This window comes from Archocentrus centrarchus, chromosome 16 (genome assembly GCF_007364275.1).
Source record: "Archocentrus centrarchus isolate MPI-CPG fArcCen1 chromosome 16, fArcCen1, whole genome shotgun sequence".
NCBI classification, from domain to species: domain Eukaryota; kingdom Metazoa; phylum Chordata; class Actinopteri; order Cichliformes; family Cichlidae; genus Archocentrus; species Archocentrus centrarchus.
In genome coordinates this window covers 37,252,001-37,278,402 of record NC_044361.1, presented here as the reverse complement: position 1 = coordinate 37,278,402, position 26,402 = coordinate 37,252,001, and the positions used below count along the sequence as shown (strand labels likewise).

Here is a 26,402-nt window from a genome sequence, read left to right as displayed (position 1 = left end):
AATCAGCTGCCTTAAAAAAAACAATTAAGTGTAACTTGAATTATTCAAGTGCTTCAGAAATCCATTGAGATGAATAAAAAAACAGCTCCATTCTCCTAAAACAGTCACATGTACACAATACATATAATAAAATTAAGGTAAAAACAGTTCAAATAGTCATATACATATTTTATTTTTATTTCTCTCCTTTTTAAAACAACTGACACTGCTCATCTGAAAATGTAATTTACACCAGTGGATAAAAAGTTATAAAGCATCATTTTGTTTCAGGTGTGATGGTTTGAAACCATATCAAGAGACTATCCAGACATCTATTAAGATACAGTCATACTCTAAAGCTTATAATGCTAAAGGTTTGGAGATTTGGTACAAAGTTCTTCTTTTCTGTCCCGAGTCAAGCATTAGTTTTGAATTAATATTAATCTGTTTTTAATGGGTAGTCTGATTAGATGCACTAATAGCCCAAACAAGCAAAGGACTTGAGGAATGTTTTTAAAATAATCCATTAAAAACTGGCTCAAAAATATGTTAGTAGATTTTTGGATCAGTATGAAGAGGATTTGGAGAGATGGGCGCCGCTTCATCGGTGACGGTCAGCACCCTCAGCTGCAGCCTCTGTCCACCTTCTGAGTGGACTCACATGTATGCGCTCAATAAAACCTGCAATGGTTGGGGCTGGGCAGGTTGGGCAGTAGCCACTTTCAGCTGCCTGGATTTCTGCCACTGTAGTACCCCAACGTGCAGCCTTCGGCAGGTAGTACTGTAGTTGCCGGCCAGAATTTCCACAAGCTACTCCATGAAATGGTACCTGCTGAGCTTAGGTTGATCAGTGGTGTTCTGATCATAGAGAATGAAGCTGTTCAGTACAGCCCTCCCAAAGAGTGAGAAGGGCGCCTTATTGGTCCACTTCATCATCTCCTGCTCAGACAGAGCCTGGCATCACTGAGGTCTACACCTCCCATGGACTTCTTGTAGTTGATAACCACCTTGGGCATCTGGACCTGCTGACCTCTATCATTGTCAGCAACTTGGAAGTCTGTGTACGCCACACAAAGGAGAGGCCATTTGGGTCTCTCGGCCATCTCATGGCTTCTCAGCCTCTGTGTAACCTGACTGTCCCAGCTGTTGTCACTTGCTGGTAAAGTTCAAAGAAGAGGTCAGGGGAGGTGAAGTACTTGTCTCATCAGTCTCATCAGCAGTCTCATTGGCAGAGTATATGTAAAACCATGGGGGTTGACTGGTGCTACTGGGTCCCTGCCTTTGAACACTTCAAAGAATTAAGTGTATCGATTCATGCTGTCACAAACACACCAACGCTTGATCCCAAACCTGGCATGGTGCCTCTGGCGCATAAACATGCGTTCATCGATAGAAATATCCATGTTGGGGTGATAGTGGTGAAGGAAGGCCCTGTTGAAGTGTTCCACAAGGGGTTGAATCTTGTACAGCTTGTTGGCTGGATCAGCAGAAGAAGGCTGGGCAGCATTATTATTGAAATGCAGAAAAAGCAGCTGGAACCGGGTCCTTGAAAAATGTTCATTGAACCAAGGGATCCTCTGGCTGGGGTGAGCTGTGTCCCAGTACAAGCTCAGTGTTGCCTTTCTGATCAGCCCCATGTTAAGAGAACTTCCCAGAATGGCCTTGAACTCCTCTGGAGTTAGCCCAGTCTTGATCCACTGGTGAACAATGAAGTAGGGTTTCTCAAGAATATAATTCTGGTGCACGTTGATCCCCTGCTGGCTATACTGATCTTTCTCATTGACAATTTTATTGATGGAAGCTCGGGCAAAAAATAGATTGGAGTAATCAATAGGCTTTGAGTCTTGAGGGGGAAGAAATTCGGGGCCTGGAACTGTGGTGAAATGTTAGGATCAGGCCCAGTGATGGTGATCCAACCACGTGCGTGTCTCCCCCACTGTCTGCTTCAGCAGAGTCATCATGATCACATGTACTGTCTTCACTGCGTGAATCTAGAGAGAAAACAAAGTAAACAGAAATGTAGTGTTGTTTCGTTGTTGAACAATTGTGATTTTGTAAAAATCTGTTAAAAAAAAGGTCTAAAAAATCCAGTTTGCACCACTTTCCACTTTCCACCCCCATATCCTATCGACTTAAGTACTTTGCAAGCTCTGATAATCATTTTCAAATTCTGGACAATATTCTAGTATTTATAAAGCTGACAATATGAAACAAACACTAAAACAGAAAACACAGCTGAGTAATATAAAATAATTTCAAAATGTTTAGTGTTGATAAACAAAATCTCTCCAGTCTCTCTTCCACCCCCACCAGACTCTGCCCTACCCCCACGCTCTTCATGCTACGATTCTGTTTACAGTTTTCATACCGGTAATACTTCAAAAAAGCCACATGGCCAATGCTTCAGTACATATTTTTGACCAACTCTCTGCCAAGCGGCATTTTCTGAATCCTCTCCAGTGTTGACATAAAAGCTTAAAAGTGTTGTTGGATGTGTTCTCATAAGAGGATCCGGTGGGAAAAAAATAAATGTAAAGATTCAGTTTGCAATCATAACCAAAGCTTATGACAGCAACAAAGACCTTCCTGGTCTTTGTTGCTGTCACTGACTGACTCATCGCTGGTTTCAGCTTCAAAATAAACTTCGCCATGTTCACACTCCGTTTCCCTAATATTTTTTTGCTGAAAAATAGCTGCAAATGGTGATCTCAGACAGCAACAAACACCATCCATATTGTAAAAGCGTTCTGATCGGTCAATTCCCCTTAGTCACGATGAACTACGATCATGGCCCCTCATGCTAAGAGGGTTAAGCAGAGGAAGGAAAATTATTATTATGAACCCGTGTCACCTAATAAAATACTGTAAAGTTCCAATGTTCATTTTAGAACTTATAATTTTACAGGAATTATGGTTACTATTATGGTATACCCACACTGTGTAGTATTTAGATTCTCAGAACTCAGATGTTGTATTTGGGTAAATTCATTTATATCTAAATTCTGCAGTAACTATTAGCTCAGCCTGTTAGTGTTAGCAAGCTAACTTTAGCAAACATCAAATAATGTTGACAGCATTGAGAAAAATGTAAATTTTTACAGTTAGTATTATAAGTTTGAAGTGAGCTACTGGGCATGCTCACACCAAGCAGCTGCTCGTCTTCTTGTCAGCAGACTCGGCACAGTTTAATGCACTGGTTCCTCCTGCTGGTGAAATAATGTCATTGTTCCTTTGTTCTACTGGAATTCACAGAGTAGGAGTCCTTTCAGAAACAGCGGCGTGTAGCTTCCAATAAGGAACTGACTATTGCTTAACTCCACCCACCCACTGAACTCCCTTTTCTCCCCACAGAGGCAGCTGAGGAAGAGGAAGTGTTACCTACTGTTAGTTGGTGCTATTGTCCTCACCATCCTCATCATCATCATTGCTGTTTCAGCAAGAAAATGAGACTGACCACTGTGGTAAGCACCATCATGCACATCCTAACACTGCAGCCCCTGTGTCAGATACCTGGCATTGCCAGAACCATATTATTTTCAATCATAGTGCTGCTAGGATTGGCCTAGAGGTTTTGTGATGTACAACCGATATCAGTCTTTGATGGAAGTCACGCAGTGTTTTTCACTTGTGATGTCACCACATATGTAAAGGTGGTGACATCATGTGTGCTTAACATTCAAACTGTGTTTGAACAGCAAACACATTCATTGGTTTGGCATGTTAAGGTTGAAATTAGGTGTTAAATTTCAAAGAAAAAAAGAAAGTCATTTCAGCTATGAATACTGGTCAGCTTAAACTAAGTCATTCCAGTCTGTGTACATTAAAATTTTGACCTAAAATTGTTATTGTGTGGTTGTAACGCTGCAAGTAACATATTTATTATTTAATCTATCATTTAGCTTTCCACTGAACTGGTTCATGACAAAAGAAAAAAACCTTGATAATTGAAAATCAAAACAAAAAGTTCTTGTGACAAGTTAGAATCAGATCATCATCAGAATTTTGGCTTTGTAATGATGTGATAATGGAAGCAATTAGTTGATTCTCAAAAATCCTATTAAATAAGTTCTATTCCATTGCCCAGAAAGCCCAGTGGATGTGGGGATGGAACAGTAAATGTGTCTAGGATGAAAAGGTCACAAGGTGGGAAAATTGGGAATAAAATGAAGGTACATGGTTATTATTAATAATTTAAAAGAGAAAAATAAAGACAAAAAAACCTACATGTTGGACACAAAACCCATAAGCCAAAAAGTTAAGGAAAGCACACTCCAGTCTCCAGAGATAACTGGCGCGCGCACACACACACACACACACACACACACACACACACACACACACACACACACACACACACACACGCACACACACACACACACAGAGCTAACATGCTGTAAGACCAAAGGCACACTGGCCTGGACCCTTTTTCCTCTGTGACCTCAAGAAGTCTTAGCCATAATTACAGAGTGAAATCATCTGCAAAGATAGTGAGTCACACCCAAACATGCAAAATCAGAGCAGGCTCTGCCTGATTAAACAGCTGTGAATTAATAAATAATGTGTTTAGTAAATAAAAATAAAAAGGAAATAAGCAGGACCTGTGTAAACCAACAAGCAAAACTGAACAGGCGCTATCTCCACAGATATTATAAAGGACAGAAATACTATGCAGGAATCCTGAATAGAAATGTACAGCAATATTCTGTTAACACCAAATTTGGTGGTTGTGTACTTCATCCATACCCCAGACAAGCAATTTATCTCATCTCCTTAATAATTGTCAGACAGGGAAACACCAGTTCAATCCTGCTGTTACACTGATGTAAGTGCATTGTTAAAGAAGTATAACCTGTGAGGGGAAAAAAGGTCTTTTCACTCTCCTTATGGCAACGTATTTTTTCCATCCATCCATCCATCCATCCATTTTCTTCCGCTTATCCGGAGCCGGGTCGCGGGGGCAGGTTCCTAAGCAGAGAAGCCCAGGCTTCCCTCTCCCCAGCCACCTCCTCTAGCTCATCCGGGGGGACCCCAAGACGTTCCCAGGCCAGCCGAGAGATATAATCTCTCCAGCGTGTCCTGGGTCTGCTGCGGGGCCTCCTCCCGCTGGGACATGCCCGGAACACCTCACCCAAGAGGCGGCCAGGAGGCATCCTAATCAGATGCTCGAGCCACCTCAACTGGCTCCTTTCGATGTGGAGGAGCAGCGGCTCTACTCTGAGCCCCTCCCGGATAGCTGCACTCCTCACCCTATCTCTAAGGGAGAGACCAGCCACCCTTCGAAGGAAACTAATTTCTGCCGCTTGTATTCGCAATCTTATTCTTTCGGTCACTACCCAAAGCTCGTGACCATAGGTGAGGGTAGGAACGTAGATCGACCAGTAAATCGAGAGCTTCGCTTTTACACTAAGCTCCCTCTTCACCACGACAGACCGGTGCAGCGTCCGCATTACTGCAGAAGCAGCCCCGATCCGTCTGTCGATCTCCCGCTCCCTTCTCCCGTCACTCGTGAACAAGACCCCGAGATACTTGAACTCCTCCACTTGAGGCAAGAACTCGTTCCTGAGCCGGAGAGGGTACTCCACCCTTTTCCGGCTGAGGACCATGGCCTCAGACTTCGAGGTGCTGACTCTCATGCCGGCCGCTTCACACTCGGCTGCGAACCGTTCCACTGCGAGCTGGAGGCCACCCCCTGATGAAGCCAACAGGACCGCGGACCTGGCGGAGTCCAACACCCACAGGAAACGAATCTGACTTATTACCGGCTATACGGACCAAGCTCTCACTGCGGTTGTACAGAGACTGAATGGCCCGCAACAACGGGCCAGACACTCCATACTCCCGCAGGACCTCCCAGAGGATACCCCGAGGGACACGGTCGAATGCCTTCTCCAAGTCCACAAAGCACATGTAGACTGGTTGGGCAAACTCCCATGCGCACTCGAATATCCTTGAGAGGATAAAGAGCTGGTCCAGCGTTCCGCGACCAGGATGAAAACCGCATTGTTCCTCCTGGATCCGAGGTTCGACTAACAGATGGACCCTCCTTTCCAGCACCCTGGCGTAGACCTTTCCGGGGAGGCTGAGGAGTGTGATCCCTCGAAAGTTGGAGCACACCCTCCGGTCTCCCTTCTTAAAGATGGGGACCACGACCCCGGTCTGCCAATCCAGTGGCACTGCCCCAGATCTCCACGCGATATTGCAGAGGCGTGTCAACCAAGACAGCCCTAAAACATCCAGAGCCTTCAGGAACTCAGGGCGAATCTCGTCAACCCCAGGGGCCCTGCCACCAAGGAGTTGTTTAACTGCCTCAGTGACCTCACCCCCAGTGATGGCCAGGTCATCCCCCTCGTCCCCAGACTCTGCTTCCACTACAGAAGGCGTGTCAGTGGGATTCAGGAGGTCCTCGAAGTATTCCTTCCACCGCCCGACTATAGCCTCAGTTGAGGCCAGCAGCACCCCACCCGCACTATAAACCGTGTGAGTGGAGTACTGCTTTCCTCTCCTGAGTCGCCTGATGGTTTGCCAGAATCGCTTCGATGCCATCCGAAAGTCTTGTTCCATAGCCTCACCGAACTCCTCCCACACCCGGGTTTTTGCGTTGGCCACTGCCCGAGCTGCGTTCCGCTTGGCCTATCGATACCTGTCAGCTGCCTCCAGAGTCCCACAGGCTAACCAAGCCCGATAGGACTCTATCTTCAGCTTGATGGCTCCCTTCACCTCCAGGGACCACCATCTGGTTCGGGGGTTACCACCACGACAGGCACCAACCACCTTGCAGCCACAGCTCTGAGCAGCAGCCTCAACAATGGAGGTGTGGAACATGGTCCATTCGGACTCAATGTCCTCAGCCTCCCTCGGAATGCTGTCGAAGTTCTGCCGGAGGTGGGAGTTGAAGATCTCCCAGACTGGGGCTTCTGCCAGACGTTCCCAGCGCACCCTCACAATACGTTTAGGTGCACCAGGTCTGTCCAGCATCTTCCCCCGCCACCTGATCCAACTCACCACCAGGTGGTGATCAGTTGACAGCTCAGCTCCTCTCTTCACCCGAGTGTCCAAAACATACGGCCGCAGATCTGATGATACGATTACAAAATCGATCATCGACCTGCGACTTAGGGTGTCCTGGTGCCATGTGCACTTATGGACATCCTTATGTTCGAACATGGTGTTTGTTATGGACAAACTGTGGTTTGCACAGAAGTCCAATAACAAGACACCCTTCGGGTTCAGATCGGGCAGGCCGTTCCTCCCAATCACACCCCTCCAGGTCTCACTGTCATTGCCCACGTGAACGTTGAAGTCTCCCAGCAAGACTATGGGGTCACCAGATGGAGCACTCTCCAGCACCCCGCCCAGTGACTCCAAAAAGGGTTGGTACTCTGAACTGTCATTCGGCGCATAAGCGCAAACAACAGTCAGGACCCGTTCCCCGGCCTGAAGGCGCAGGGAAACTACCCTCTCGTCCGCCGGTGAAAACTCCGACATACAGGCAGCAAGCCGGGGGGATACAAGAATACCCACCCCAGCTCGCCGCCTCTCACCGAGGGCAACTCCAGACTGGAACAGAGTCCAGCCCTTCTCCAGGAGACTGGTTCCAGAGCCCAGGCCATGCGTTGAGGTGAGCCCAACAATGTCTAGCTGGTATCTCTAAACCTCACGCACTAGCTCAGGCTCCTTCCCCACCAGAGAGGTGACATTCCATGTCCCAATAGCCAGTCTTGATAGCCGGGGATCGGTCCGCCAGGGCCTCCGCCCTCGGCCACCACCCGACACACACTTCACCCGACCCCTACGACACCTCCTGCGGGTGGTGGGCCTACAGGAGGGCGGGCCCATGTAACCTCTTCGGGCTGCGCCCAGCCGAGCCCCACGGGCTAATGCCCGGCCACCAGACGCTCTCCCTCGAGCTCCCTCCCCCGGCCTGGCTCCAGGGTGGGGCCCCCGTAACCCTATCCCGGGCAGAGTAAACTGTTCCCTTGCTTTTATAGACATAGGGGTCTTCTGAACCGCTCTTTGTCTGGACCCTCACCCAGGACCAATTTGCCATGGGAGACCCTACCAGGGGGACAAGCCCCCGGGCAACATAGCTCCTGGGATCACTGGGACACACAAACCCCTCCACCACGATAAGGTGGCGATTGACGGAGGAATTTTTTGTTTGTTTGTTTTTATTATTGGTTTGTTTGTGTTTTTAAACAAATGTAACTGGCATGATCCCTGACTCTCTGTTCTTCAGAGCAGATGCTGGACTGGTTGTCACAGCAACATAAAGTCAAACCTGCATGTGAGCATATTTATTCACTGTAAACTACACAGCTCCAAAAAACTTAAAGGAAATCAGAGCTTAGCATCAAGTCAGTTAAACCTCTGGGATGTTGATCTGGTCAGTAAAGTAGCAGAGAGGGTTGTTAATCCATACTAGTAGCATGAGGCCATACCTGGATCCTACAGAGGTTGCACAGGTGGTCCAACTCCTCCAGGATGGTACATTAATCTGTGCTATTGCCAGAAGGTTTTCTGTCTCCCAGCACAGTCGCAGAGCATGGTGGAGATTCCAGGAGAGAGGCAGTTACTCTAGGAGAGCTGGACAGGGCTGTAGAAGGTCCTTAACCCATCAGCAGGACAAGTATCTGCTCCTTTGTGTAAGGATGAACAGGATGAGCACTGCCAGAGCTACAAAATGACCTCCAGCAGCTACTGGTGTGAATGTCTCTGAGCAAACAATCAGAAACAGACTTCATGAGTGGTGGTGCACAGACATTAAAAACTTTTGCATGCATTGGGACAGGACGAACAATAAATCACTTATCATCTACAGGCTTTTAAATAAAAACAAATAAATTAAATATACACACACACACACACGGTTTTTGTCATAGTACCGGCAAGAATTTAAATCTACTTTCACCCCTGAGTAGACCTAAACCCGAGGCACACGAGCTGAGAGACTATCAAAATAAGACAGGAAGAAACTAACACTGAGAACAGAACTAAGACATAAAAGTTTGACACAGATACAGAAGACAAGCAACACAGAGATGAGGCTGACTGAACACAGGAGACACTAAGCATAAAACACAGAGACAAGACTTGGACTGAATGGAAATATAAAACAGAAGTAAACATAACAGCAAAAGTGGCAGATTAGAATAGATTCGATTAGATTGAACTTTATTGTCAGTGTACACAAGTATACAATGATCTTAAGCCCAGAAACAGTAAAAGGGATGCAACTGAAATGGGAAAAGAATACAACAACCTATAAACAAGAATAGAACCCAAAACTAAGACTAAGACCTGAGAGTAAAAATACTAAACACAGTGAGATCCCATAGTACTTCAATAATCTTGAGGTCCGGGGGGAGTCCAATTCATGACTGATAGCGTTCCACTGTATGTTTTTCTCTCCAGGCATGCAAAAACCAACTTTGTCTCTGGAGCTTGAAAAAGGCGACTGGACTTCTTTTTGTTTCTTGAAGACGTTTCACCTCTCATCCGAAAGGCTTCTTCAGTTCTCAACCAAATGGTGGAGAGACCCAGGTATTTAAACCCCTGTGGGCATAGTCCCCTGGAGGTGGTTATGACCCTCTATTGATCATGTGCATGAACACATGTGCCCAGGTGTGAAGGGGGCGTGGGTCATATTTAATCAGTGGTTTCAGTTGAAACCAATTTAGGACTCCGCTCCATTGTTTCCTGTGGCCTATTGAGGTCACTGGAACAAAGGTGTGAATGGGGGTTGAGACGTCTGGGAAGGGAGCTCAGGACAGCACTGTAAGCGGGGGAAAGTTGGTGACGTAATCCACCTCCTCTGTTCAATGATGGTTGTTCACAGTGGACATAGATGGCTTCTTTCACTCCTCTTTCAAACCATCTGTTTTCCCTGTCCAAAATGTGAACATTGGCATCCTCAAAAGAGTGCCCTTTTTCCTTCAGATGCAGATGTACTGCTGAATCTTGTCCTGTCGAGGTGGCTCTTCTATGTTGTGCCATTCGTTTGTGAAGAGGCTGTTTGGTTTCACCAATGTAGAGGTCCGAGCACTCTTCACTGCACTGAACAGCATACACTACATCGCTGATCTTGTGTTTGGCGGGTTTGTCCTTGGGACGAACCAGTTTTTGTCTTAGGGTGTGACTTGGTTTGAAGTATACTGAGATGTCATGCTTGGAGAAAATTCTTCTGAGTTTCTCTGACAAGCCCGACACATATGGGATGACAATGTTGTTCCTCTTGTCCTTCCTATTCTCTGTAGTTTGTGTTTGGCCTTCATTCCTGTGCATCTTAGCTGATTTGATGAAGGCCCAGTTGGGGTAACCGCATGTTTTGAGGGCTTTCTTAATGTGTGTGTGTTCCTTATGCTTCCCTTCTGCCTTAGAGGGAACACTTTCCGCACGGTGTTGTAGGGTCCTGATCACCCCAAGTTTGTGTTCCAGAGGGTGGTGGGAGTCAAAGAGGAGATACTGGTCTGTGTGTGTGGGCTTCCGGTAAACTTCAATGTTGAGGCTTCCATCTTCCTCGATAAGCACCGCACAGTCCAGGAATGGTAACTTGTTATCTCTGGTGTCCTCCCTGGTAAAACATATGTATTTATCCACTGAGTTGATGTGACGAGTGAAGGCTTCTACTTCATGGGTTTTGATTTTGACCCAGGTGTCATCTACATATCTGTACCAGTGGCTAGGTGCCATCCCTTTGAAAGAACCAAGAGCTTTACTTTCCACTTCCTCCATGTAAAGGTTGGCTACAATGGGAGACACTGGGGAGCCCATGGCACATCCATGCTTCTGTCTGTAGAATCCGTCATTGTATTTAAAATATGTTGTGGTAAGGCAGAGATCTAAAAGTGCACAAATCTGATCTGGGGTGAGGCTGGTTCTGTTCAGTAAGGAATCGTCTTCCTGTAGTCGTCTTCTGACGGTCTCCACTGCCTCAGTTGTGGGTATGCAAGTGAAAAGTGAAACCACATCAAAGGACACCATGGTTTCATCTGGATCCAGTACAAGATTCTGGACCTTGTTAGTAAAATCTGTAGAGTTTTCAATGTGGTGGGGTGTGATGCCAACAAGCGGTGATAAGATGGTGGCGAGGTGTTTGGAAATGTTGTAGGTGACCGAGTTTATACTGCTGATAATGGGTCGAAGTGGGACTCCTTCTTTGTGGATCTTTGGGAGTCCATAAATGCATGGAGTGACTTCTCCAGGGTACAGGCGGTAGTAAGTGGGGCGGTCAATGGCTTTTTCCTTTTCAAGTTGTTGCAGGCAGCAAACAACTTTTTTCTTGTAGTTGCTTGTGGGATCACGTCTCAAGACCTCATAAGTATTGTTGTCACTGAGGAGTGTAGTAATTTTGTTGTGGTAATCCGATGAATTCAGCACAACCGTGCACCTCCCCTTGTCGGCTGGCAGTATGGTGATGTTTTGATCCTTGCTTAGGGCTGTGATGGCCTTCTTCTCCTGAATGGTGAGGTTGGATGGAGGAAGTCTTGCACTGGAGAGAGTGGCTGAAACTTTCATCCTGATCTGTTCTGCTACAGGATGAGAAAGTTTGTTATTTCTTATAGCGGTTTCTGTTGCTGTGATGAGGTCTACTATAGGAAGCTGTTGTGGGGCTATGGCAAAGTTGAGTCCTTTGGCTAGCACATTTTCTTCTGGTTTGGTGAGGACCCTGTCTGGCACATGTGTTCATGCACATGATCAATAGAGGGTCATAACCACCTCCAGGGGACTATGCCCACAGGGGTTTAAATACCTGGGTCTCTCCACCATTTGGTTGAGAACTGAAGAAGCCTTTCGGATGAGAGGTGAAACGTCTTCAAGAAACAAAAAGAAGTCCAGTCGCCTTTTTCAAGCTCCAGAGACTACTATGACCTGGATGACTGAGAATCTACACAGACATATTGCCTTGCACTTTGGGAGGAACACCCTTCAATTGGTGCGGGAGTATGAAAGGGACTCAAGAAAGCTAGCGGACTACAGGAACCACCTTCGTTTCAACTTGAGATGCAGACAGTCCAGACTGGTTCCCAAGAGTTTGCACCTTGGGTCCACAGTAAAAGGACATAGAGCTGACCAAATTCTATGGAGAGCACAGAACCACCCTTTGAGTGAAAGGATAAGACAGGTCCATTTCACCATAGATGCACTCCAGAACAAAATCCACCAGACTCAGCAGAAACTCTCATCACTCTTACCTCACACCATCGCAGAAGAAGTTTCTACATTTGTGGACAAAGCCCAGCTCGCACAACACATCAAAGGCAAGGAAAGACAACTACGTAAATTTCAAACTCTGCAAACCAAGGCATACCATTCATCTGTTAACAAACAGGACGACACGATAAGCAATGGAAACCAAGGAAAGTGGGTGAAGAACCTATCAGACAGGGTCCTCACCAAACCAGAAGAAAATGTGCTAGCCAAAGGACTCAACTTTGCCATAGCCCCACAACAGCTTCCTATAGTAGACCTCATCACAGCAACAGAAACCGCTATAAGAAATAACAAACTTTCTCATCCTGTAGCAGAACAGATCAGGATGAAAGTTTCAGCCACTCTCTCCAGTGCAAGACTTCCTCCATCCAACCTCACCATTCAGGAGAAGAAGGCCATCACAGCCCTAAGCAAGGATCAAAACATCACCATATGGGATGACATATCCCATATCCCATATCCCAGAGAAACTCAGAAGAATTTTCTCCAAGCATGACATCTCAGTATACTTCAAACCAAGTCACACCCTAAGACAAAAACTGGTTCATCCCAAGGACAAACCCGCCAAACACAAGATCAGCGATGTAGTGTATGCTGTTCAGTGCAGTGAAGAGTGCTCGGACCTCTACATTGGTGAAACCAAACAGCCTCTTCACAAACGAATGGCACAACATAGAAGAGCCACCTCGACAGGACAAGATTCAGCAGTACATCTGCATCTGAAGGAAAAAGGGCACTCTTTTGAGGATGCCAATGTTCACATTTTGGACAGGGAAAACAGATGGTTTGAAAGAGGAGTGAAAGAAGCCATCTATGTCCACTGTGAACAACCATCATTGAACAGAGGAGGTGGATTACGTCACCAACTTTCCCCCGCTTACAGTGCTGTCCTGAGCTCCCTTCCCAGACGTCTCAACCCCCATTCACACCTTTGTTCCAGTGACCTCAATAGGCCACAGGAAACAATGGAGCGGAGTCCTAAATTGGTTTCAACTGAAACCACTGATTAAATATGACCCACGCCCCCTTCACACCTGGGCACATGTGTTCATGCACATGATCAATAGAGGGTCATAACCACCTCCAGGGGACTACGCCCACAGGGGTTTAAATACCTGGGTCTCTCCACCATTTGGTTGAGAACTGAAGAAGCCTTTCGGATGAGAGGTGAAACGTCTTCAAGAAACAAAAAGAAGTCCAGTCGCCTTTTTCAAGCTCCAGAGACTACTATGACCTGGATGACTGAGAATCTACACAGACAAAAACCAACTTTCTTTATAAAGCCTGAAGAGCACTTTAAAAATTACAGTAGCTTAAAGTCTGGTTTCTTTTATCCAAAAATGAAGAAATGGGTGGCTCAAGATTTTTGCACAATATCAAAGTTTAAAGAAATTTATAAAATAAATCAAAATATTAAGTTTTAACCTCACAGAAAAAAAATCTAGGTCTGAACAAGTAACATCCCAGCAAACAATAAATCCCATGATGCACTGAGTGTTTCTTTTCATTCACCTCTTTTTACGCTGTTTATACACCACTCTGCATTTAATAATTAGTTATTCTTAATCTCTTGCTCTCTTCCACAGTATCTCTTTTGCCCTGTCTCCCTCCCTTGACTGATCGAGGGAGATGACCCCCCCTCCCTGAGCCTGGTTCTGCTGGAGGTTTCTTCCTGTTAATAGGGAGATTTTTCCTTCCCTACTGTTGCCAAGTGCTGCTCGTAGGGGGTTGTCTGATTGTTGGGTTTTCTCTGTATTATTGTAGGATCTTTACCTTACAATATAAAGCCTCTTGAGGAGATCGTTTGTTGTGATTTGGCCCGTATAGATATAACTGAATTGAATTGAATTGAATTTTGTATCTGTATAGTATGAGGAAGTTTGCTGGGAATAGTTTTGGTGACTTACAGTACAAAATGTCTGAATGGTCAAACTGACTGTAAGGTTTTATTCATCTATTTTACACTTTCAAAAGTTAACTTTGATTGCGTTTTTATATTTCAGCAGGTGAAAGTTATCAATTTGAAACTATACGAGTAAAAGTTTCTGTAAAGAATGCACCATCTCTTGATGACAGTCAGTTATAGTGGAAAGTAGATACACCTTAAGAGAAGTGTGTGTGTGGGGGGGGGGGGACTCGCAGCGGCTGGGAACGTGCTGACTAAAAGCAATTTTAAGTGGCTGTATCTGTAACCATATTTGTAAATGAACAAGCAACTGATGGATGTTAAGAGGTTAATAACATTTAATTGAAATTTAATTTGGCTTTTTTTTTGTTCATTGAATACCAAGTGTGTTCCATGGCTTTTAAATCAGACAGTGACATGAGTGAGATCTACCACAATTGTGTTTGCCGAAGCCTTAAACCATCATATTCACCTCAGCACCCCATAAACAAACAGTCCCTCAGAGTGAAAAATGATGGTATGCATTAGTGAAGTCCAGCATATGTATTCACTGGCTTTATGAAAGTGCTATCACACTGGCAAGAAGTGTCAGTTTCATCCATCTGCTCAGTCGCTGCGTCATTTTCCATTCTTTTTCAGATAGATGCTCATGAGTCTGAATCCTTATAAACACACCAGCCATATTGGTTCCATTGTCACTGCCACACCATCGCCTCTGCAGCTTTAAATTGCAGTGTCCTTTTGTTTTAAATGTAAGATGCCCCTGGCATGATGACTGCTGAAAATGAGATTTGGGTCTGAAAAGAAAAGGGAAATCATGAGACAGATGTCAGGCAGTGTTTCTGTTTCTCACTTTGGCTGTTTTTATAGTATTTAAAATGTCACATATAAAACAAAACTCAAATTAACTGAGATCAATATGTCCTGTGCTGTTATTTTTCATGTACAAATGAAGAAACATACATTTTTAACTATTGAATTTCGTAAATGACTCTTCTGTGCACATAGGTTTTCATTCAACAAGACCATCTTTACTGCTTAGCATAACACTAAGACCATGTTTGCATAACCTTATTACCCATCAGGCTATCAGTGAGCTCTTTTGGGTTAGGGATAAGGTCAGATTCACATGTCCTAATTTATATGAAATTTTCATTTCCAAATGAAAATGCTATCATGGAAGAACTGGTGGCCAAAATACACACACTTTATTGAAGATACCACCACCTAGTTTCTGAAACTGTCACCCTAACTCCCTAGAAGGGCTCACTAGATATCTAAAGGATGCTAAGATGAGTGCCACAAAGAAACAGTAACACTAGCTCGAATGTTAGATATTATTAATATATTAGTATTGTGACTTCTACTGTAGAATGTAAATAATTGTTTCACTGCTTTACAAAAAATGAAATATTCAATACAAAAACATTTTCAGTGGTAATTTTCATGTAATAATCTGTACTGAGAGCAAAGGGCTACACATGAGCCTGAGAATTCCCGTGTACCACCTGTCACAAAACCAGGCTGCACAGACATAACAAACAGAGTGATGCACACACAAAGGCCAGTTAAAAAGGCCATTTTAAATGAAATAAAAAAGGACAGGACTTAAACTAACCACGGTGTGTGTAATCAGTGCCAGAGACTGCATGGGTGTGAAATGGTGTATGAGCTGTTGTCAAGTGCAAAGAACCAAACCAAAAACCAAACCGGTGTCTCGGGTAGGAGAGCCACCCATCCAGTGAGCCCTGAGAGCTTTGAAAGGGCACTGGCACACTGAGCCCAGGTATTACCAGTGTCACTGATTGAGAATGAGCCACACCAGCTCTCCAATCCCTGTAGATGAGACATGTTACACAAACAGGCCAAAAGGAAGGCAGGGCAGTGTGGGTTGTCACACGCTGCATTTTAAAAAAGCTTAGCATAGCTGATTTTACCCCATTCAGGAAGAAAGTACATATTAAGCATACAGATGGAATGTGACATAGCTGTATGCTTAACATTTGGTACTTATTTACTGATTAAAACCATTTGAAATGTAACTTGGAGTGTTTGACTAAAAATGGTAAATTATTATGTTAAATGCAAAGTCTGCCAGCAAACAAGATGTCAGGTGGCTCATATAGAGTCAGCTCTCCAAATCAGGACTTTAAATAAACACTATGTAAGAGCTCCGATGTGAATAGATATTTTTAAAGACTCCAGGATGCCATCTTTTACAGCTATTATACAAAGTTTTGTAGCCACTCTTGCTTGAGCAATATTTGTCTCCCTGCAAATATATACATTATATATAGAGATGTATATCCCAATTTATGTTTTGACTTATGTTGGCTGGATGATTAAGAAGCAAATAATGCTTCAGAAAGGGAAACTGAACACAGTGCTAATTCAGAGGCCACAGAGTCAAGCTCAGCTAGCAGATCAGCTAATCCCACTTCAACTAATGGTTCAGCTGACTCCCTTCTGCAAATGTCATATGAAGTGTGCTATTTAAGCTGCTTCAGCCTATACAGTTACTCTCTGCAAGCCACTTTGCCACAGCTCTGCCACAGCTCCTCAATTTCATTCTACTGATGCTATTTCTGATTGAATCATTTTCAATATTTCATCACTCATACCTGCTCTGTTCTCTCCAAGAATAGAGCCACACCATTTTTTAAAAATTTGGTTTTATTTATTTATTTAGCAGAATATTTTGTTTTTAGACCAAGTGGTAAAATACCCTATGTTTTTGTACTGGAATCAGCTGTACCACGGGCAAATTTCAAGTTTGCTATTTATAACAAAATTTATGTTTTATGTGGTAAAACATAAAGTAGATAGATGCTGCTTGTCAGACACAGCTACTGGTCCAACTCTGGCTTTGATTACTAATAAGACAAAAAAGCAAAAGGTAACTTTGGATTTGGTGATGTTTTCTATGCATTCTAAAAATCTTACATAGTCTTACTAGAAAAACTGCAGACACTTAAAGTTATTTTAAGTGAGAAGGGTTTGCATTCCTGCATGTTTAACAATGCTGTTACATGGTATTAGCTCAGTACTGAATATAATATGCATAAACATAACACAGCCTCATCGCTGAAATAGCTTCTTGACAAACTTTGGTTTTTATGTTTCTTGACATTCAATATAAGATGTCTCTGTTTGCATAAAGTATCGATCAGGGCGAGGTGGGAGATGGAAATCTAGTAGAATAAAGTGTTCTATTCATAAAACAGTAGGCTGAATCAATGCTCCTGTGGCGACTAGCCTGTGGTGAGGGTGAGCAGCCGGCGGTCGATGTTAAAGTGGCCCTACACACCCAGTTACAGCAAGCCAGGCTCATTCAAAGAACTTTCACCGTTCACACATGTTCAAAGCTTTATTGATGTTCACCTGTTTCACCAGGCAGTGACGCAGCCCAGATGAACTAATGACTGTAGACGTAGGTTGTTATTGTTTGATCCAAAATACTCTGAGCATCACTTTTATTACAGGTAGAGTGGACAACAGCTTGGCCCAAGAATTCACAGGTTTAAAAATTATTCCATTTTGGAAGCACATTGAATTTTTCAGAAGTTTAGGCATAGAGCTTTTTGAAAACCAGATCCTGAATTTTTCATCGTGACAGTTTGAGGGATGGCAACACTGGTTGAACACCAGTGACCACTTTTTTACCCTCCACAGAACATAAATTCTAACACTTGCTGTGATCCATTGACTTTTCCTCTTATTCCAGATGCACAGAGGTTCCTCGCTTTGCTGTGACATCACAGTCCTGTCATTCTGTCTCAGTTTCGGTGCCCACGGGAAAGAAATGGTGCATCTGTTCTTCAGTTCTTTTGCTGACTTTTCCGAGCATAAACGCACCTTTGCAGCTCATTTAGATGTGCTAACAGATGCTCTGGAATGTGGTAACCCTTTGTTGCTGCTAAACTTCTCTGTGTTTGAAGGGAGCTGATCTTGCAGCACAGCTGCTGTCATTACCCTGCGTTTTGTTTATACTGCCGAGAGTATGTTGTACTTATAAAATAATGGCTTTATCTACAGCTCAGCAGCTTGGTAGTACTGGCTTGTTAATAAAGTTTTTATTTCAATGAGTGACAAGAGATGCTGAAAGGCACAATGTTATAAATCACCTGCCACTAAGTACAGCTATTTAAATACGTGTATACAAAGTATGTTTTTAAAAAAAATGACAACCTTCAGGGGTACAAGCTGCTTATTAAGACCCATAGTGCCCAGTATGTTTCAGTTCATGATGACAAGAGTAACTGGGGAAGGCAAAGCATGTCACTTGGTTATAAAGCCACAAATTCAGCATAGGGAGCAGGTCAGGGCGGATGGAGGGGTTGACAGATCCATTTATACTCTCAACTGGTTTAAATGCACAATTTCCCATTCAGTGTAATCTTCTCAAACACATCAGTTAGTTAGTTAGTTAGTTTGTTAAGCCGGTGCTTTTTTAGATCACTTCCTGGAAATCCCATCTGAACCTGTACATTGTGCATGTTGCAATTTTGCCACAGCTCAAAGTTCATGTGAAGGATTGTGTGGCACTCTTCAGTTCAAGAGTTCAATTGGTACTCAAAGGCAGTGCCTTGCTGTGATGTTTTCCACTTCCTGAAAATGAAAATGAATTCAGTGGATCTCTGTGTTAATGCACAGGAGTACAGCAATACAGTAAACCGACATAATGTCACACTGAGAACAATCAGGGGGTGCACAAGAAGATGACCTTGAATGGGAGATCCGCCATTGTGCATGAGCCTAAACAAAACCTTTAGCAGTAATTCATCTCCTACACTGGGCAGCTACACAGCAAAACATTTTCCATGAGCTCATGCAACTTTGAAGATTCCTACACTTTTGGTGTAATGTCATCATCAGGTCAGCCTCACACGCCTGTCAGCATGCCTGTTCATACAGATTATTCAACTTTGGCTGCCTTAGTTTACTGAAATTTGAGGCTCTTTTTTATAAGCTTTTCAGCCACTTCTTTCCTTGTGTTTTAACTTATTATAATGCTGTTCTGACCCCTATATTTTTTTTTCACTGCAGTGAAAACAAAAAATCAGATGTAAAGGTTTAGAATATCTTTGTGATTGTTTCTGGCAGTTAAATGCATTTCCAGCAGAAATCTGCTTTGTTTATTCAGATCTCAGATTAGCTGCTCTTCATGTTTATGGAAATAAACCAAAATCTTTGTTTTTACCAGATGAAGCAGGATTACTTACAGTGTGTGTGTGTGTGTGTGTGTGTGTGTGTGTGTGTGTGTGTGTGTGTGTGTGTGTGAGAGAGAGAGAGAGCGAGAGAATAAGTATCCTTGTCCCACTGGAGGGGAATAATAATAATATAGCTCAGTATCTGAGTTTAGTGACTGGGTGTATTGTAACAGCAGGGCAGTCACAAGTCTGGCAAAGTCAAGAAGTTCTTGTTCTAAAGATCCAAATAGTCACTTGACTCCCGCTCCATCACATGCATTGGTGTCTGCAGAACAACTCACTTTTACTGCAAAGGCATATTTATCACCCATAAGTGATTTTAGCACCAGAAAGATAACATAAACAAACTTGTCATTACTGTGAAATTTATATTGCCAAACCTTTTTTTTCCCTCATATTGTATTTATAACCTTTTTCCTAGAATTAATTCAAGCAATACAGTATAAACTTTCCTCTTTAAATTATCAGCTAACTTCCTTCAAAATAGAACATGTTCAGGAACAGAACAAGGTTTCTCCATTGTCACACTTGAAAAAGTAAATTTGTGGTGATAAATTCACCAACAGGGATTACTTTGTGTTTTCCAGGTCTTTTTGTGACATTAACAGTAGCAGTTCCATTTCTCAGTAGTAGATACAGTGTAATGTGTTACGTCCCAATTTATAATAATTTCAGTTCAGATGTGTGTTTACCCTGATGATGTTGATTAAATTTAGCTCTGTTTTGGGCTCCTAAGGGAAGTATCTGGCTCTTTAGCTGCTTAAGGGTGCTTTAAGATCCCTCTCTTCATCCTGTCCACCTGCCTTTTAGTAAGGTATGGACATAGACATGAGATTGTGAGGTATGGATATTACAAGGGGATGTCAGTAACAATTTTTTTCACTTATTTCACTGCAGCAGTCAAAGAACTGTCACTCCTAGCAGCATCATGACATTTCTTTGTTTGTTTGTGCTGCCAGCTAACATGATTACGATGGGTCGCATCAGAATCTGACCTGACTCGCAGCAATATTGAGGAGAATTGAAAGCGAAAGATTTGGTTTCTCGGTACGCCACCATCGTGGATTTCAAACCAAACAATCAAGATGTGAATGAAATACAGACTTTGAGCTTCAGGTGGTGTTGGTTGTGTGTTTGTGTCCATTAGCTCTATTATCACTGGTAGCTGTTGACTGGAACATTTAATGTGAGGTCCAAAGAGATATTGTTGCAAGTCAAGGAGACCATCAGGGGCTGGTGGAATCAACTTGAAGCCTGGTTTCATTGAAAAAAGAAAAAAAATTCTCACAAAATGTAATATTTGTTCTTGCAGTTGTCCTTTTTTCATGGAAGGCAGCTAAATAAGGAAATCAGTGTATTTCAGTTGGACAGATGCTTTTTGGCAGCCACATACAGGAAAGTATTCAGACCCCTTTAAATTTTTCACTCTTTGTTTCATTGCACCCATTCGCTAAAATCAAAAAAGGTCATTTTATTTCTCATTAATGTACACTAAGCACCCCATCTTGACAGAAAAAAAACAAAAAAACAAACAGAAATGTAGAAATTTATGAATTTATTAAAAAAGAAAAACTGAAATATCAAGTATTCAGAACCTTTGCTGTGACACTCATATTTAACTCACATGCTGTCCGTTTCTACTCATTCATTGGAGTCCAGCTGTGTTTAATTAAACTGATTGGACTTGATTAGTAAAGGCACACACCTGTCTATATAAGACCTCACAGCTCACAGTGCATGTCAGAACAAATGAGAATCACAAGGTCGAAGGAACTGCCCAAGGAGCTCAGAGACAGAAGTGTGGCAAGGCACAGATCTGGCCAAGGTTATAAAAGAATTTCTGCAGCACTCAAGGTTCCTAAGAGCACAGTGGCCTCCATAATCCTTAAATGGAAGAAGTTTGGGAGGACCAGAACTTTTCCTAGACCTGGCCATCCAGCCAAACTGAGCAATCGTGGGAGAAGAGCCTTGGTGAGAGAGGTAAAGAAGAACCCAAAGATCACTGTGGCTGAGCTCCAGAGATGCAGTCAACTATCACTGCAGCCCTCCATCAGTCGGGACTTTATGGCAGAGCGGCCCTACAGAAGCCTCTCCTCAGTGCAAGACATATGAAAGCCCGCATAGAGTTTGCCAAAAACCACATGAAGGACTCACAGACTATGAGAAATAAGATTCTCTGGTCTGGTGAGACGATTATTGAACATTTCGACATTAATTCTAAGCGCTATGTGTGGAGAACACCAGGCACTGCTCATCACCTGCCCAATACAATCCCAACAGTGAAACATGGTGGTGGCAGCATCATGCTATGGGGGTGTTTTTCAGCTCCAGGGACAGGACAACTGGTTGTAACTAAAGGAAAGATGAATGTGGCCAAGTACAGAGAGATCCTGGAAGAAAACCTCTTCCAGAGTGCTCAGGACCTCAGACTGGGCTGAAGGTTCACCTTCCAACAAGACAATGACCCTAAGCACACAGTTAAAATAACAAAGGAGTGGCTTTGGAACAACTCTGTGACCGTTCTTGACTGGCCCAGCCAGAGCCCTGACCTAAACTCAATTGAGCATCTCTGGAGAGACGGCTGTCCACCAATGTTCACCATCCAACCTGACAGAACTGGAGAGGATCTGCAAGGAAGAATGGCAGAGGATCCCCAAATCCAGGTGTGAAAACCTTTGTTGCATCATTCCCAAGAAGACTCTGCACTAGCTCAAAAGGGTGCTTCTACTCAATACTGAGCAAAGGGTCTGAATACTTATGACCATGTGATATTTCAGTTTTTCTTTTTTAATAAATTTGCAAAAACTTCTACATTTTTGTTTTTTTCTGTCAAGATGGGGTGCTGAGTGTACATTAATGAGAAATAAAATTAACTTTTTTGATTTTAGCAAATGGCTGCAATGAAACCAAGAGTGAAAAATGTAATGGGGTCTGAATACTTTCCGTACCCACTGTAAAAAGGGAGAAAAAAGGTTTGAAATAAGAGCTAAATATGGTGTCTTAACCACAACTGTTAGTGGCATAGACCTTGCAAAAGTAAATGAAAAAGAAATTTAAGAGTAAAGTAACAAAGAAAGTGTAAAAATACTGTGCCTGCCTTTAATGTGAATGGGCAGTAATTGTTGCCACTGCCACCACATTCTGCTTGGGTTCTTTACTGTACTATAGAAATGGAAGTCTAACTATCTGTGTCCAATAACACAGCTGAGCACATATCATGTGCTCAGCTTGAGCACATATGCTCAGGTTGAGCACAAATCATGTGCTCAGCTGCATGGGCAACGTTTGGTTAGTATTTCAGCATTTCTGTGTTCTGTGTTTGCCAGCTGATTTTTGTATTAGTGATGCACACAAAAAATGTAAAATTAATTTCCATGGACACAAATCAACAGATTAAATGTCATGCCTGTACTGCTGTGAGACTGTGCTGTTCATGCAGACACATGGCAGATCTCTCAGGACTGCACCCATTTACTGGCCGTCTGACCCAGCTGCCTAAACCCACTCCCACTCCTGTCTCATTAAAAACTAAATGAATACTAGCAGGTGTTGTTTCCCATGTGTCAGCCGACAAGACAGTTAAACTGTAGTCATGAGGCTCTTCTATTTGCTATTAATTACTGTGTCTTATTAGTGATTAATCATATTAATAAAGATGCACTTAGTGTATTTAAGAAAAAAATAATTAAGACAATATTTCAGTTGCACATTTGTGTTACCATATTATGTTGTGAGCCCCAACTTTAACCCCAACCATGCCTTTGTATATATTTATTTCTTTTTTGTCTTTTTTTAACATCTGACAAATAAACTGAATTTCCTGTCATCATGCCACAACATTTAATACAAATTACAAAATTTATTACCACAATATCCAACCGAAAAATAGAGGAGTATTGGACCAAGTTAGGTGGAAGACCAAATATTTAATGGCTTTAAAAAATCTGCATTGTGCAACTTTATTTAAGTTTATTAAATTAACAGAAACTTTAGTTCTGCCGAGCATTTCTGCAGACAGCCTGATTCTCTCCTCAATTTATAATAAAGGTGACTGATATCTTCATTTTAACAGAAACTCTGTTAAAATGAGGGACTGACCACTTCATTGCTCAGCGAGCTCTCTCATCTCTTGTCTCTCAGTCTTGTTAGCCTGCCAGCAACCATATTGATGGTCGATTGCAGAAATTAGGCTTCAAATCCAAAAAAGGAGTTTGACCAGTGTTTCAGAGTGTGAAGAAGAAAAATGAAGTTAAAGAAAATCTGGATGAAAGAATGAAATGATACAGAGACAGATGAAATAGATCCGGGAAGGCAAACCTGAAGTGTTATGAAAAGGGCATCAGAATAAAAAGTTTCTCTGTAAAAAATAGTGAAAGTTGTCATCAGTGACAACCTCAACCCAACTGCAGCCTCTTTTGGAGACAGGCAAAAACTGCTTTTTTGGGGGAAAAAAAAGTAAAATAGCTCTTGATGGATATCAGTCAGAATGTTTTGTTTTCTTTTGTAAAAGTTGATATATAAGATCCAGCAGAATGTTTATCCTGGGTCGTTGGTGCTTTTTAAATTGAGCAAAATATATGGCTGAATTCGGATATTCGAGTGTGCGTGGGAGTTTGCCCAACCAGTCTACATGTGCTTTGTGGACTTGGAGAAGGCATTCGACCGTGTTCCTCGGGGTGTTCTTTGGGAGGTTCTGCGGGAGTATGGGGTGTCTGGCCCATTGTTGCGGGCCATTCAGTCCTTGTACAACCGCAGTGAGAGCTTGGTCCGTATAGCCGGTAATAAGTCGGATTTGTTTCCTGTGGGTGTTGGACTCCGTCAGGGCTGCCCTTTGTCACCGATTCTGTTCATAATTTTTATGGACAGAATTTCTAGGCGTAGCCAGGTGGCGGAAGGCTTCTTCCTTGGTGGCCTCAGAGTCTCATCTCTGCTTTTTGCAGATGATGCGGTCCTGTTGGCTTCATCAAGCTCGCAGTGGAACGGTTCGCAGCCGAGTGTGAAGCGGCTGGCATGAGAATCAGCACCTCTAAGTCTGAGGCCATGGTCCTCAGCCGGAAAAGGGTGGAGTGCCATCTCCGGCTCAGGAACGAGTTCTTGCCTCAAGTGGAGGAGTTCAAGTATCTCGGGGGTCTTGTTCACGAGTGATGGGCGAAGGGAACGGGAGATCGACAGGCGGATCGGGGCTGCTTCTGCAGTGATGCGGACGCTGCACCGATCTGTCGTGGTGAAGAGGGAGCTTAGCGTAAAAGCGAAGCTCTCGATTTACCGGTCGATCTACGTTCCTACCCTCACCTATGGTCACGAGCTTTGGGTAGTGACCGAAAGAATAAGATCGCGAATACAAGTGGCAGAAATGAGTTTCCTTCGAAGGGTGGCTGGCCTCTCCCTTAGAGATAAGGTGAGGAGTGCGGCCATCCGGGAGGGGCTCAGAGTAGAGCCGCTGCTCCTCCACATCGAAAGGAGCCAGTTGAGGTGGCTCGGGCATCTGATTAGGATGCCTCCTGGCCGCCTCCTGGGTGAGGTGTTCCGGGCATGTCCCACCGGGAAGAGGCCCCGTGGTAGACCCAGGACACGCTGGAGAGATTATGTATCTCGGCTGGCCTGGGAACGCCTTGGGGTCCCTCCGGATGAGCTGGAGGAGGTGGCTGGGGAGAGGGAAGCTTGGGCTTCTCTGCTTAGGCTTCTGCCCCCGCGACCCGGCCCCGGATAAGCGGAAGAAAATGGATGGATGGATGGATATGGCTGAATTGTGCAAAATATATGGATGATCACCTGCCTCACACCACACATACGCTTCATATTATCTCAAAGGATATGCAAGGTAGTACAGTGTAACTCATAACTCATTAAGAATAACTCTCAGACCCTTTGCTCACCTGGATAGTTGAACTGTACCAAAGCTAGAAGCTACTTTTGACTGCTTCCTATCACGATGGGTAGAAACAGCATGGGTAGAAAAGGAGAAAAATTTAACATACATTTTGCATGCTTGATTAGGCAGAATTTTACACTGGACACAAACGCAAAGAAGAAATGTGTCTCCAGCTGGAATCAAACCAGCAACTTTTCACTTGCCAAGTGATTATGTTAACCACTGTAGTATGGAGGTCTCAGTACTAAAGCTGAATATATTAAAAAAGTTGGCGCTGAAAAGGAGAAAAATTTAACATACATTTTAACTTATTAATAGTATTTCAAACATCAACTGCTTTCAGATCATAAATAATAGGCTTTGCTATTTTTTATGTTTTTTTTTGTTAACCAAATAATATCTGAATGCAAACCATATGAATAACTTAATATTTTTAATACCAGAATACTGCCTGAAGGTGAGGTCCTACCTACAGGTATACTGGGAGGAGGGCCTGGTTAGTTGAGTTTTAATGTTCATTACATGTGAGATAAACAGCTCGGCCACATGCACGCAGCTTTGGATAAACCCTGTTTCATGCAGCTTGTGCACATCAGTTAGTGTAATTCTCAATATTTCAGCTGCATTTCAGTGATTTAACATCAGAAAACTGAGCAGAACTGATATAACTAGCAGTTTGTGAATGTCAGCCAAGAATGCTGTGAGAACGTTTTTAGTCTTATCAGTAATTTATCTTTGGTTGGCACTGTGCTACTTCCACCGTCAGTAAGGGATCGGTGTCATGCACGCTTTTTTAGCTGCAGCTCAGTGTTACCATCCACACGTGTGGAGAGAGACAAACATAATGCTGTTTGCAGATATTTAATCATCACCTCAGCCCTGCACAGGAGCTTAAGAAGAGTCCAGCCTGTTGATTTTAATAACAGTACATTCATGATAGGCTGAGTTAGTGAGTGTCCAGGCTCAAAGTCGTTTCTGTTTGTCATATTAACAGTTTCAGTGCCCCGATTTAGCATCCTGTTCAGTACAGTCAGGACTAATGTCTATGCTACAGCATTGACATTTGATTAACATTAAAGCACAAGAGACTATATAAATATATATATATATATATATATATATATATATATATATATATATATATATATATATATTAGGGTAAATGATCTCACGTGAATGGATTAGTTTTGAAAATGGAAAATATCATAGCCACTCAGTTTTTACT

General features: G+C 43.3%; 1 protein-coding gene across 3 annotated transcripts in view; it reads left to right on the top strand.

The window, feature by feature from the left end:
- The window catches only part of tsnare1 (T-SNARE Domain Containing 1), a 302,770-nt gene that overhangs the window by 236,052 nt on the left and 40,316 nt on the right, over positions 1 to 26,402 (top strand). For 2 of the 3 annotated variants that reach the window (XM_030750074.1, XM_030750075.1), the window contains exon 11: positions 3,331 to 3,440. The exons of the other annotated variant lie outside the window; for it this stretch is intronic. In XM_030750074.1, the coding sequence (XP_030605934.1) occupies positions 3,331 to 3,426 (96 nt within the window). In that variant the 3' untranslated portion in view covers positions 3,427 to 3,440. The remainder of the gene's footprint in view (positions 1 to 3,330; positions 3,441 to 26,402) is intronic. 3 annotated transcript variants of the gene reach the window in all.